This window comes from Tubulanus polymorphus, chromosome 9, assembly GCF_964204645.1.
Source record: "Tubulanus polymorphus chromosome 9, tnTubPoly1.2, whole genome shotgun sequence".
Lineage (NCBI taxonomy): Eukaryota > Metazoa > Nemertea > Palaeonemertea > Tubulaniformes > Tubulanidae > Tubulanus > Tubulanus polymorphus.
In genome coordinates, this window is record NC_134033.1 from 5,121,778 (window position 1) to 5,135,162 (window position 13,385).

Genomic DNA, 13,385 nt, shown 5'->3' on the forward strand with positions numbered 1-13,385 from the left:
GAGATACCGAACCAGGTGGCCGCTTGGCTGGCCGTTCTATTTTTACCGATCAACTCGTCTCTGAATCCGCTTCTTTATACAATACTAACTATCGATATGAAATCTATTCGTGAACGCAATAAAAGACGACTAGGATTGACGACATCCAGTAAATAAACAATATAAAGTTACATCTGTGTTCAGTATTTAATTACTGACGTACGAATCCGATTCATTGAAACGTTTCCTTAATCCAAAACGTTACGATTCAAATTTCTCGAATCGATTTAATGTTCGTTTGAAATGAAATTGAATTCAAGCAAAGACTATGTAAAGTAAACATGTCAAGGCGACTTTACCGCAGTAGTTACTGTTTATCCCACTCAAGAAATATACCAGATCAGACCACCTGCTATTTCTACTCTTAGTAGTTTTCACATAAAATGAGAATAACTAATTGACATTAAAAAAGTACCGTAGTTTAATTGAAAATGAACTAGAATTTATTCTTATTTTGAGTAGTTGAAAATACAAACTACTCTCAAATAGGAGTTTTATTCGAGCCTGGAAATAGAAAAAAACCTACCTTGTTTGAATTCGAAAATAGTTTATTTGAAGACAAATTGAACCAGATTTTGGAAGTTTCTTTAATATTTTTGGAGAAGCTCTTTAAAATAGTAGAAGCTACTCTCAAATAGTATCTGTAGTCACATCTGCAAACCAAACCAAATCGGTTCAATCATACCGGTCGGAGCAAGTGTATTTTTCATCATTAAACCTAATCGTTTGGCTAAATAAATGCTTCTCGGAAAATGACCCAATCTTCTTAACCTTTATTGACTGGTAATGATTTACAACGATTGCTTTTTCGTACGAAAAAATATTGAACAAACTTCTGTTTGCTTTTTTGGATAACAATCTTTTTATTTCCAACGAAAACAACATTAACAACACATTAACTAACCACAAATCTTTTGATATATTCTAGTTTTAATTCAGTTTTAGTTCAGTCGAGCGCAGTTTATCGGTTTATACGAAAATGACCGAAAAATGCATATTTGATGGCCCGGTTAGCTACTACGCGTCATTGTTTCGTTACGGGTTCGAACCAAGGACTCGTTGGTCGTGGACGGCTTGTAGTGTCCTGTTTCTCTGAACGGCAGGAATACTGTTTTAGAGCTGACTGGGTTGTCGATCAGGTGACTCGTCTCGTCGGCCTCCGAGTTGAAGTGCTGATCGTTTTTCAAAGCTGAAATAAGAATGACGCGGTGCTGATATTACAGAAGCTAGATACGTCATTTGGCAGTCGAATACGTTGATTCAATTTCATATCAACGTCGAGTCGAAAAGTCATGTCACCAGTTTATCATATAGAGATGTACTCCCCGAAAAAGTAAAATCGACGTCCCAATTCGGCACATAATTCAAATGTCGGTTGTTAACCTCGTTAGAATGTACATAATCCGACTACTCATAACTGGGCGAAGATTTCCAATGATAATGATCACAAGGTTGTATTATGACAGTTGTGAAATGTGTTACTGTAATATATAGGAACAACTGAATATTTCTGAAGTTGAATATTATGATATCTTGTTCATTCCTTAGCAGACGATGCGATACGATAGTTCCCTGCGTTACGTCAGCTCCCCACCTATCAACCCTATTTCCACTAGATGGCGAACTAGTCAAATCTGGCTGTTTATACTGCATCAGCACGCTCTAATGCTCCCTTACAGACCTCGATATACGCCTCACTCGACATACGTTTCATAAAAAACGCAAGGTATGAATGATTTTAAATAAATTGAAATTGGGAATGGCAATAATTTGTATTTCATGAATGATGAATGGATAATGAATAGATAGTTTTCAGACTTTTTGAAATAAAATCTATACGAGCTTCACCTTCAAGTGTCAGGAAATTAGCGAACTGTTGACCGATACAGTTGTATTTCGGCGTCCAAGGCATCGGGAATCTCGAACTAGACCAGAAACTGTATTTATCAGAATGCCACTGTGTCGCGTAAAACGGGTAGTTTTTAGCTGCCCGAAAAAGAACAGTAATAAACAAGATCGGAATTAGTCAGGAGCAATTCCGAGTAGAATTTAAGACATTAATTTCGGAATCTCAAAATTCAACTCAATATTTACATCTCAAAAATGCATGGTATGATTGATAATACGCACGGCAGCTCAATTATTCTAAATAAATTGCAATTAATTATTGATAATTAATTCTTAATTAACAGATTGATTTTACCTTCTACGGTTGAAACGATGACCTCCCCGGAGTTGTCGATCGTCGACGAAATGACGTGGAAGAAATCGGTCAGGCGCGAGTCGCTGTTGAAGTCCTTCAGGCGAACTCCGTAATAATGCAAGTGAAACATGGTCGTCTCGCTGACCATTATATTCAAAGCGTCGTTAGTCAAGCAGCTCAACAGACGACTCGACGATATATCTGTGCGAAAAAAAAATACGTTACATTCAAAAATTCCATCCCTAAAAAATACCTTCATTTATAAAATCCAATCTCTAAAATATACGTTAATTTCAAAATTTCCATCTCTAAAAAATAGGTTAATTGCAGAAATTCCATCTCTAAAACTACGTTAATTTCAAATGCCTATCTCTAGAAAATACGTTGATTTAAAAAATTGCATCTCTAAAAATACGTTAAATTCATAAATTTCATCTCTTGAAGTTCTAAGAATCGATAGTTTTTGATAGCATTTTAGACATTTTGGCTTCTACGGTGGCTACTCTTAGATATGGTTATTTTTGAAAATTTCATTCCTAAAAAATACGTTAGATTCAAAATTCGATCTCTTGAAAATATGCGGAATTAAAAAGAAAATCGAAAAATTCAAGAAGTCGCCGATTCAAAACGCGTAAATCGAAAGATTCGACATTAATTTCGATTTTTGGGCCATGACTATAATGCGGAAGGATCTTGATTCTATCAGGTTCGAATCCCCGCCGAGGATCTTGAATCAGGAAGATGGAACTCTAATTAAATGATGGTCATTTTCTATCGAGCTTAATGTTAATTGTTATTAAGAAATAGTAGTTTTGCGGCCAATCCAACAGTTATGAATTAGATTGTACCATACGATTTACTTTTGAACTATTAACAACATGCAAAGTGTAACAGGGAGCTAAATGAATATTTCCGGTGTTCTTTTTCTACCCGTTGATAATTCCAGTTTTCTGTTCATCTGATACGCGTCGACTCGAGTTAGTAGATTCTGACCGGTGACGTAAGCGGTGAACGTCTGAAATCCGGCGCACAAACCAAATATCGGGAAATACGTCCCGCCATCGTTCAACTGAAATATACAACACCTACAGAGAGACTGAATGAATTAGTCAAACTGAAAAAAGTCGCACTTATAGTAAATCTTCTGAAATATACAACACACATATTAGGGACCCGATGATAACTAGTCATTGTTGTAACTGGAAAAAGAGTCACATAAGATCTAGATGTAAGCCTCCTAATCCCCAGAGTAAAGGCTTTAGAATTTATGATTCTTCAAAAGGCAAAAAATTTAGAAAAATGATTATATCCCCAGGACGCCTCCGTAGCACGATGCCAAACGAATGCTGCGACCCAGTTTTGCCCAGACGAGTCAAAATACTAGGTATACAATCTACAGCCTGGATCCTGCAGCCCTCATAGATTTTTTTTCGCTATTCTCCTTATTTTTGTCATCGAGAGATCTCCGTGTTAAGCTCTTCGCCCGAGACATTTCTAAGTGAAAATGAACTACAAACACCAGACTTTAGATACTTTATCAGCGCGCTTTCATAAACTGATCGTCCACACTTCACATGTGTTCAGAACTTCACCTGAGACATTTTCCTTGAAAATGGACTACAAACACCAGATATTCGACGACATTTCATCAGTTCACTAACAAAAACTGATCATCCACACTTCACATTCAGAACTTCACCCGAGACATTTCATTCAAAAATGAACTACAAAAACCATACATAAGACAATTTATCGGCACACTTTCAAAAACTAATCATCTATAATACTCATTGTGTTCAGAACTTCACCTGAGATATTGTTAATTGAAAATGAACTTCAAACACCAGATATCAGACATTTTATCAGCGCACTCTCAAAAACTGATCGTCTACACTTCACATTGTGTTCAGAGCTTCACCTGCGACATTTCTAATTGAAAATGAACTACAAACACCATACATTGGACATTCTATCCGGACACTCTCGACAAGAAGCAAATTAATCTTAGCTTACTTGGTCAGGTGTTAAGTGAAGTCACAGTCGGCTATCTCGGAGGATATCTGTGACCTTGCTTGGTCATATGATACCATAGGTGATGCAAGCTGATATAGTCATATTGTCACTATAAAAGCTCTATCTGGAAACATTTTTGAGTTGATGACCAATGTAATAAATGTTCAATTTCAGAATCAATAGTCATAGCTCTCTATTGAAAATGTTGTTTTTTGTGTTGATGACCATGTAAATGTATGATTTCAAAATCGAAGATGGCCACCAGTTGGCTTAATTAGATGACATAATAAGTCATTCGATTTCACATTCTCATAAACAAAATGTATGTGGAATATCATGTCACTAGATATCGGTGAATATTTTGAAGATGGTTGTTCAGAGACTTCAGAATGAACTGAATTATGAGATTGAACGATTAAAATACGATGGAATGTCTCGATCAAAATCAAGTCGAAGTCAATTTGATAAAATCCGCTACTGGAATGTCGAATACGTACCTGAATAGCTAGTTTGATCAGTCTGTGAGCGGCTTTAGCGTATCCAGAATTCAACGGATCGTTAGTCAGAGCACCGGGCAGTATTAACCTATATATATATATATATATATCAATACACAGAAACAAGTTATTTACCCACAATAATCGTTATATTGAAATAGCTGCGCCATAATTCCATTTTTCAAGTGGGATTTGGTCCGAACGTCTAATGCTCATTGAGGTTTATCTCATGGTCGATGTTTTTTAACTAATCAGTTTTAGTGGATGGATGGTTTCGGGACTTGAAGATCAGTTCAAACTTCATTGAAAATGTACTAATTTTGACAACGGACGATCTACTGCTCGCCACGCCACCTGGTGGGATAGCTGGAGTTGCGGTTCATTGTTTGAATGGTAATTTTGTGACAAAAAGAAATAGGAATTACCCGTTGATTTGTAGCACGAGCTCTTCGTAATATTCGTCCGGTTCGTCGACCCTGCAAGAAAATAAACTAAAATTGACGTCTCATCCGAAAAAATGAAACCCTCAAAAGCGCCTAGAAAATTGTGCCACCAAGGCAAGGAAGGATGAATTGACCGTTTCATGTGCGATCTTCGTAACGAGGGGGGAGAGACAAAAGGTTTTTGTTGACCGTTATATTACCATGGTTTATCCCAACGAACGGTGGCTGATAAAAAGCCATACAAAATCACTCGACAAAAAAATGTCGCCATAAAGAAAATAAATTAGCATAAAAATATTCGTAAGTGAAAATTATTGCGCTATGAAAAAAAGGAAACCGCGTTCAAAATGTATTGATTAGTACCTAAAAATTAGTATATACCTAATTTCGTCATGACAAGTTATCGATTTCGAAATATTCATTTGAAATAATTCTACTGCGAAACATAAATTTCATTAAAATTTTCATGAATGAAAACAATTTCGGTTTTTTAAAATTTACAATTTTGTCAATTACTATTCTCAGCAGCCACGATAGCAACGCGCACGACGCACGGAAAACGTGTTTCCTCGCGTTTCCCTGTGTCGTGTGCGCGGTAACGAAAAACATGGTTTCGGGAAACAATGTTTCCGGGATCTAACATTTTTTTTGTAACGGACGTGTTTCCGCGTTCGTCTGTCGTCGTGTGGATTGGGCATCTTGGTCTTCGGGAGTCAGCGGACTAATCAAGGCGACTGGACTATACATGATAGATTTAATCAGGGCGAAAAACACTTCGAAGATATTGTACGTAGAATTATTTTAAGCGTTAATAAGATAAAAACCCACTTTGTACAAATTGAGAGAATTTCAAAATAGAGAATTTATTTATTCAAACAATCTAAAATATAAAATACACGACATTTCAATCTGACCCTAGAGATCATAGTCACATAGATCGAAACGTCGTGTATTCTATATTTCAGATTGTTTGAATAAATAAATTATCTTTTTTGGAATTCTTTTTATTTGTTAAAAGTGGGTTTTTTATCTTATTGATCGTTCACCGCGTTTGAGTGCGGTAAATTGTACTCAAGCGTTGTTTAAAAAAGATGAATCTTTTCCAAATAAGACCTAGGTAAACAATCTTCAATACATATTCTAGTAATATCATCATAAGCGCAGGCGATTCGAAAAACCATCGTTTCTAAAAATAGATTTCCTTGAGCAGCTAGACAATTTGAATCGCTTCTTTTTGTTCGACGACTTTTTTGTCCGCTACCTACCATATCGGTGTAACCAAGGAGCCGCCCATCTGCGCGAATCGTACCACGTGATCGTACACCGCTTGTTCGCCGTTCAGCTTTTCCGTTTCGTCGAACACGTATTGAGCCAGAATTCCTAGAAACAAAAATCAACACGCATCGTGTAGAGGTAAGCTACACTCTGATCATGGGCAGATATAGAGGGGTGCGGGGTGCACCGACCTTAACAGTGTCCGAGAGCCCTTCTTTCACTCATCCTCCTCCCTCGGCAGGGATTCGAACCTGATTGCATCGCTTCACTCAGCCGCGGAACGAACCCCTGCCATACTAGATCGAGTGCGCAGGTACATGCGCGGGTACATGCGCAGCTTTGACGCGCGAAAACTTGCGGCACCAATCAGATTGCTCGTTGTATAATCGCTGAGGTAAATTTCACGGAAGAACTATAAATTGGTAAACCCGGACTAAACTAAAACGGGATTTCTGATCGGCTAATAATGACATCATCTAAGCAGCGCGTGTAGCTGCGCACTCGGTCCCATTTTTTAATCTAATACATTTTACTAATACAGGTTATATAGTTTCGCAGTGTTGCCAGATGCCCTGAAATGTAGCTAGAATAGGTTTAGATTTCAACAAATATTTCTGGACCATCTGTTGATTAGAGATGAGTCAGGTGTGACGATAATCTCTATGGAGAGTTCGAAATGTCTCTGATTTAGAATTTTTTTATGAACAAATTTTGCTTTTAATCTCTTAAAATTTGTTAATAGTGTCATGTAAATCTCTGCATGCTATTCATTCACAATCATTATTCCATCACTTATTATTATCACTTTTTATTGATTTTTCCATCAAAAATTGATCATCAAAGATTTCTATTTCAGAAACACGACCGCTCTCTACTCACCAATCACCGGGCGTTTTCTGGGTTTTCCCCTCTCGTTCACGATTAAGTCGGCGTTAACTAGGTCACTCATACCGTCCGCTTCGAATGTGAGGACAAACTGGGGCGATACGTAGCTAAAAAATAAAGATAAATTTGTTAAAGCCACGTTCTATTTTCAACGCATGTTAGGCCTATCGGGAATCGCCAAGGCCTGGGTCCAAATCAAGCCAAGGGCAATTTCGTGCATGGAAAAGATATAACAAATTTTCGTTTCCATAGCTTGTGAAGGCCGGCCTTTATCGAAACAGCACATATTTATTCACGCCTTTTTAATTAGGATCTATGAATTTATGCCGAGGAAATTATTTCTGGGAAATCTTTAAACAACAAAATGTACTTTGAAATATCTGAAAGTCGTTTTTGTAACACAGCAGTGGTGGGAGCGAAAAACCCTTTCAAATTATTTGAAAAGTGAATTCAATTTCTGCTCCCGTCTGTCAGGAGACGTTTGAAGAGACAAAACTATATTCCATTACACGTAGAACAGAGCCGATTCACAGTCGTGGCTTAAATCCGAAAGTGGTCTTAAGTCTTGATACCGGCTTTAACTTGTCAGATTGGCTGTAGAACTACTTAGAATGATCTTAAGTTGTTAGAGTGGCTATAGAAAATGAGCTTAGACCGGTCTTAGGATGATAGATTGACTATTGTAGAACAAGAATGAGCTTAACCGGTATTGAGATGTTAGAATTTTGGTTGTAGGACTAAGATGAGCTTAGACTGGTCTTAAGTTGTTGGACCGACTGTCCTAAAATTAGTTAAGATCGGTCTTCAGTTGTTAGATTGGCTATAGCAGAGATGGATTTAGACTGGTCTTTGTTGTTAAATCGGCTGTAGAACCAAACTGAGTTTAAACTAGCCAAAACATTTTAGATAGCTAGATCACTAGATTTGTCTTCTACTGGTCCTTAATCTGAGCCGTCACCGCACAACTGGATTCAGGATCCTATATTGAATTGATATGTTCATTAAAAATAATATTTAATGGTAAAACCGAAAGGGAAAATAAATATTACTTACTTAGTGTTGGTTGTTGCTGTTTTGTGCAGGCTGACTAGGTGCGTTGGTGTGTAGGTGTAGGCCGACCGTACGTGAGAAGATCCGACGCACTATACTGGCTTATAACAAGATCTTACCTTGAATTTATGCAAGACCAAGTCCTGCGTGGTCGAATGAATTCGCTGTACGCCTGATTTGATGATTCTGTCATGTCCGAAACTATATAATGCTAGTATACGTAGTATTACGAGGGCCTTCGCTGCGCGTAGAACAGGGGAAAATCCGCGGTCAGGATATAATCGTAAGTTAGTACAATTCGGGCATCCTGCAACTCGAGATGAAATGAAGCCTTCGCATCGCGGAATCGTGCATTCATCTCCTTAGAATCGATGAATGATACGATGAATGATATCTATACTTTCTGTTCGACTACATACAGTTCGATTTACAGTTCTGGACCCAGTTCCACAGTTGCGAGTTAAGATTTGACTCTGAGTTAACTCACTGAAAATGAACTAATTTTAACTCAGAGTTAACTCTAACTCACAACTGTGGAAGGATCCTGTGTGCTTAATTTAACCCCGAAACCAGTTCCACAGTTGTGTGGATTTAATTTAGCTCAAAAAACAGTTCCACAGTTGTGTGGATTTAATTTAGCTCAAAACACAGTTCCACAGTTTTGTGGATTTAATTTAGCTCAAAACACAGTTCCACAGTTGATTGGATTTAATTTGACTCAGAATCCATTGCCACAGTTATTTGAATTTAATCGGACTCTGAATCCAGTCCACAGTTGTGTGGGTTTATTAAACTCTGAATCCAGTTCCACAGTTGATTGGGTTTAATTTGACTCTGAATCCAGTTCCACAGTTATGTGAATTTAATTGGACTCTGAATCCAGTCCACAGTTGTGTGGGTTTATTAAACTCTGAATCCAGTTCCACAGTTGATTGGGTTTAATTTGACTCTGAATCCAGTTCCACAGTTATGTGAATTTAATCGGACTCTGTATCCAGGTCCACAGTTGTGTGGGTTTATTAAACTCTGAATCCAGTTCCACAGTTGTGTGGGTTTAAGTTGACTCTCAATTTATCTCAACTGTTATCGATTAAAACGTATTTCTTCCTATTGCAGATGACGCCTAACGACGATTCGATAGTGGACGAAAAACCACCGCTTGTCACGCCATCTGGTAACGAAGCTGCGAACGAAAGCCGCGTAACGCGTTTCCTATCTTCGACGGCTCTAGTCAAAGTCATCGCTTTCAACTCCGTATTTCTAGGCGCGTTAGTGACTTCGGTAGTCATCCCGATTCTACCGGCGCTACTCGTCGACTTCGAAAAACAAGCGGCTCTGGCAAGCGGTGTCAACTCGACGACCGGAAGATCGGCCGAATTCGAATTCAACGGTCACCGCGAAATGCGCGCGCATCGTAGCGGTAAAATTGTAGAAAAAACCAGCTACATATTTCTAGCGAAACCGTTCAGTGAAATGCTGACGAATTTGTTCACCGGAAAACTCGTCGATTCGTTCGGGTTTCGAATCCCATTATTACTCGGTTCGGTGATGAGCATCGTGTCCGTTATCGGGTTCACTTACGTCGATACGATCTTGCTGATGACCTTGATGCGGATAATAGAGGGCGTCGGCACCAGTTTGAGCGTCGTTTCGTCGCTGGCTTTGGTCACGTACGTTTTCAAAACGGACGACGAGCGAACGAAAGCCATCAGTATCGGTTACATGGGTTGGTCGGCAGGTGTCGCTCTAGGTTACCCGTTCGGTGCCGTGACGTACTATTTCTTCGGGCGCGACGTGCCGTTTTTGACGCTAGGGGCGCTGTCGATTTTGGACGGTATTTTACGGTTCGTCGCGCGACCGCCCGTTAAATCACCGACGACTGATCGGACAAAATGCGCCACGAAATCGAAACAAAATTTGACGGAATTTCTACGCAATCCCCACGTGATTGTAATACTGATCCTGTGCTTCACGATGTACACGATAGGTGGCGTGTATTTGACCGTTACGCCCGATTGGATGCTGCAAGACTTGCGCGCCACCATGTGGCAGGTCGGCGTAATACTATTGATCGGCGCAGTTTTTCAAACGGCCATGAAATATTTCGTCGGTTGGTACGGAATTTGGGTCGGCCGTTGGGTGTGCGCCGTCGCGGGGTACCTCATACTCGTCGTAGGTCTGTCTACCTATACACTACCGCCATCTATATGGGCCCTGCTGGGTCCCGATCTGGCGATGCGGATCGGCTACGCTGCCAACGCGTGCTCGCTTACGTCCTTACTGGCGCTGGTTTGCGAACGTAATTTCCCAAGCCGACAAGGCTCGGCGTTCGGTATTTATAACGCTATTACGAATCTAGGTTTCGTCGTAGGGCCACTGATGAATATCGGCCTTTTACAGGTGTTAACTACGACTTGGTGTCTGAGGGTGTTCGCGGGTTTGTCTTTGTTGTCGGCTTGTTTGGCCGTATTTCTCAAATTCGCTGAGGAGGGCAATAAAGATTCGGACGTCGACGAATTGGTAGAGCCAGAATGAGGATCCCATTTGTTGTAACACTCTACTTCAAACCTGAAATCTCTTGTAAAACCTAGATATAGTAATCATGTTTTTAAGACGACCTAGTTCCATAGTAGTGAGTTAAACGTTAAATCAGTTCATGTTCATACATCCAAATATTTTGATTAGAGTTTAGGGTCATGGACCCAGTTCCACGGTTGTTAGTTTGAGTTAACTCTGAATTAAAGTTAGTTCATTTTCAATGCGTTAACTTAACTCGGAACTGTGGAACTTGGTTCGTCCTCAATTAGTTATCTCGGAGCCGAATCTTTAAACTGATGACCCAATTTCGCAGTTGTAAGTTAGTGTCAACAGTTGAAATCAGTTCATATTTTATTGTTATAACTCCTCTGGGTCCAGTTCCACAGTTGTGAGTTGACTGCGGAACGGGGTCCTGGCCGGTTTCAGAAGATGGATTAAAACTCATTAAACGACTTCTCTTCGTCAATTCACTTAATAGTTAATCCTATCTGTGGCTTCTGGATTAAGATTCGACTGTACAATTTAGAATTAGAGTCATTTCGTTATGACGTTTTCATTGCCGCTGCTAACTTAACGCCAGCATTTTCCAAATAAATTGGAAATTCTATTCTGTATAACGCCATGTTTGCTATAAAGCCCCGTTAGCATTGGTCCCGTGGTATTGTAAAGTTCTTCAACTCTATTTCATTTTCCAAGTTTTCAACCCGGGGCCCAGATTCGCAGTCTTGACTTAAGGCCAAAAGTTTTTTAGATCTATAAACTTGTCTGACCGAAATGAGCTTACACCGGTCTTGTTAGATTGGTCGTAGAACTAAGATCGGTTTTATATCTAAGCCATAACTGTGCAACTGGCCCCAGCAATCGAATCGAAAGGTATCAGACATGGATCCGGGATTTAACTAAAGAATCATTTCTTCCTCACTATTGTGGAACTCGGTTCACAACTGTGGCAGCAGGTCGACATTGTTAAGGAAACAATTTGATTAATCTATTTTATCAATCAAACGTATACATGACACTCATAACAGATCTTCAAGATAAGGTTGATTTGCAGATTGCAAAATGTTTGTTTTAGAATTTTTCAGTAAAATTTTAACATTGAAAATATTACTTGCTTGTAACTTCAAATTCCGGGGAAGGGCCTGTAGTTTCATGGAAGAACATCTCGGTTCATGATTGCTATCGGTATTTTAGTCAATACTTGGTCGAATGGTTCGGACCAGTAATGGCTTAGAATTAAAAGTCATATGGTAAAAGATCATTAGACTAATACAAGTTACGACTGCATAATTGGCCCTAGTTTTCTTCCCGTTTCTTGTTGGTCCTCCTGTGATTTGAAATTTCAAATCGAGAATTTCATTTTTTTCAAACGGTTCTCGGGATGACGAATTCGTCTCAGAATGTCTCAGTTTCTCGGAAAGTCTCAGACACTAGTTTTGTTTCCGTGCTTAACAAATTGACTTTTAAAAACGAAATCGTTTTGTTTTTGCTGTTATTTTAAATGTTTAAAACAACCATAAAATTACATCTAGTTTTTTTTTATTAATAATGCGGGAGAAATAGTGTAACTTTTTGTAATGGAAAAATAATGTCTCTTAATGTAGCGAAATTTCGCTAATTCTTTTGCTATATTTTCAGAATAAAACGATTTTCGAAATAAAACGATCTAACAATTAGGTCAGGGTCACACAAAAAGAACGTCTTGATATCGTTATTTTTATGGATATTTAAAAGGACTGGTCCAACAAAAATGTTTTCGGCCCGTCTTATCAGTTACGGCTATAAACAATGACACAAATGACAAGTTTCTCCTAACTGGCTTGAATATTTTGGAAACTGCAATACAATTTGTTATGTTATCAGTTCCTTTCTATAAATGCGTTGTCTGTTGTGGTTGGCTTTTGATCAATTTCATTTAGGGTCATCGTATTAATTGGCCAGTGGACAGGCATTTTAGCGCTTACTTCGATAAAGGTTGTCAGCCGGCTCAAAGTTCTATGCAAGGTCAATTTTACAAACTAAACCCCTAACATAGTGAAATTTGGACCATGGGCTGTCCAAACATTTTTATTTTTTTACCGCAACTCAACACCCCGATAATAATTGATTGCGCCTTTGAGCATTACATCAGTTGAAAGGGCGCTGCAATTACTAGAATCACATCACTATCAATGCTGTTGTTTCACCTTACGTTGCGGGTGGAATCCTTCCATCCATCTTCAGAGTTGATTTGAATATGAGTTATATCAACTATAGTAGAATTCCACCCGCAACCCAAGGAAAAACAATATCAGGAGTTATTTAGATTTATACTGAGGTGTTTCTCTAAATGACATCATATACTTAACTTTCATTAGTCATTGCAGTTCTGGAATAAACAAATTCAAATGTGCTCTGAATTTCTCCGACGATCAATAGTATACGTGCATATGTACTTGTGAT

At 38.8% G+C, this 13,385-nt stretch overlaps 2 protein-coding genes across 2 annotated transcripts; one reads left to right on the plus strand and one right to left on the minus strand.

Moving 5' to 3' along the window:
- Nucleotides 1-890: 890 nt before the first annotated feature.
- Nucleotides 891-8,487, minus strand: LOC141911096 (gamma-glutamyl hydrolase-like). Its single transcript, XM_074802057.1, has 9 exons — nt 8,409-8,487; nt 7,350-7,462; nt 6,461-6,575; nt 5,178-5,228; nt 4,753-4,840; nt 3,173-3,311; nt 2,243-2,443; nt 1,888-2,025; nt 891-1,228 (listed from the first exon to the last, which is right to left on the minus strand). The coding sequence occupies exons 2-9, from the start codon at nt 7,417-7,419 to the stop codon at nt 1,050-1,052; spliced, it is 981 nt and encodes a 326-aa protein (XP_074658158.1). The 5' UTR covers nt 7,420-7,462; nt 8,409-8,487; the 3' UTR covers nt 891-1,049.
- A 160-nt stretch (nt 8,488-8,647) lies between these two features.
- LOC141910908 (synaptic vesicular amine transporter-like) lies at nt 8,648-12,622 on the plus strand. The gene is made up of 2 exons (XM_074801792.1): nt 8,648-8,688; nt 9,522-12,622. The coding sequence occupies exon 2, from the start codon at nt 9,522-9,524 to the stop codon at nt 10,938-10,940; it is 1,419 nt and encodes a 472-aa protein (XP_074657893.1). The 5' UTR covers nt 8,648-8,688; the 3' UTR covers nt 10,941-12,622.
- Nucleotides 12,623-13,385: the final 763 nt, after the last annotated feature.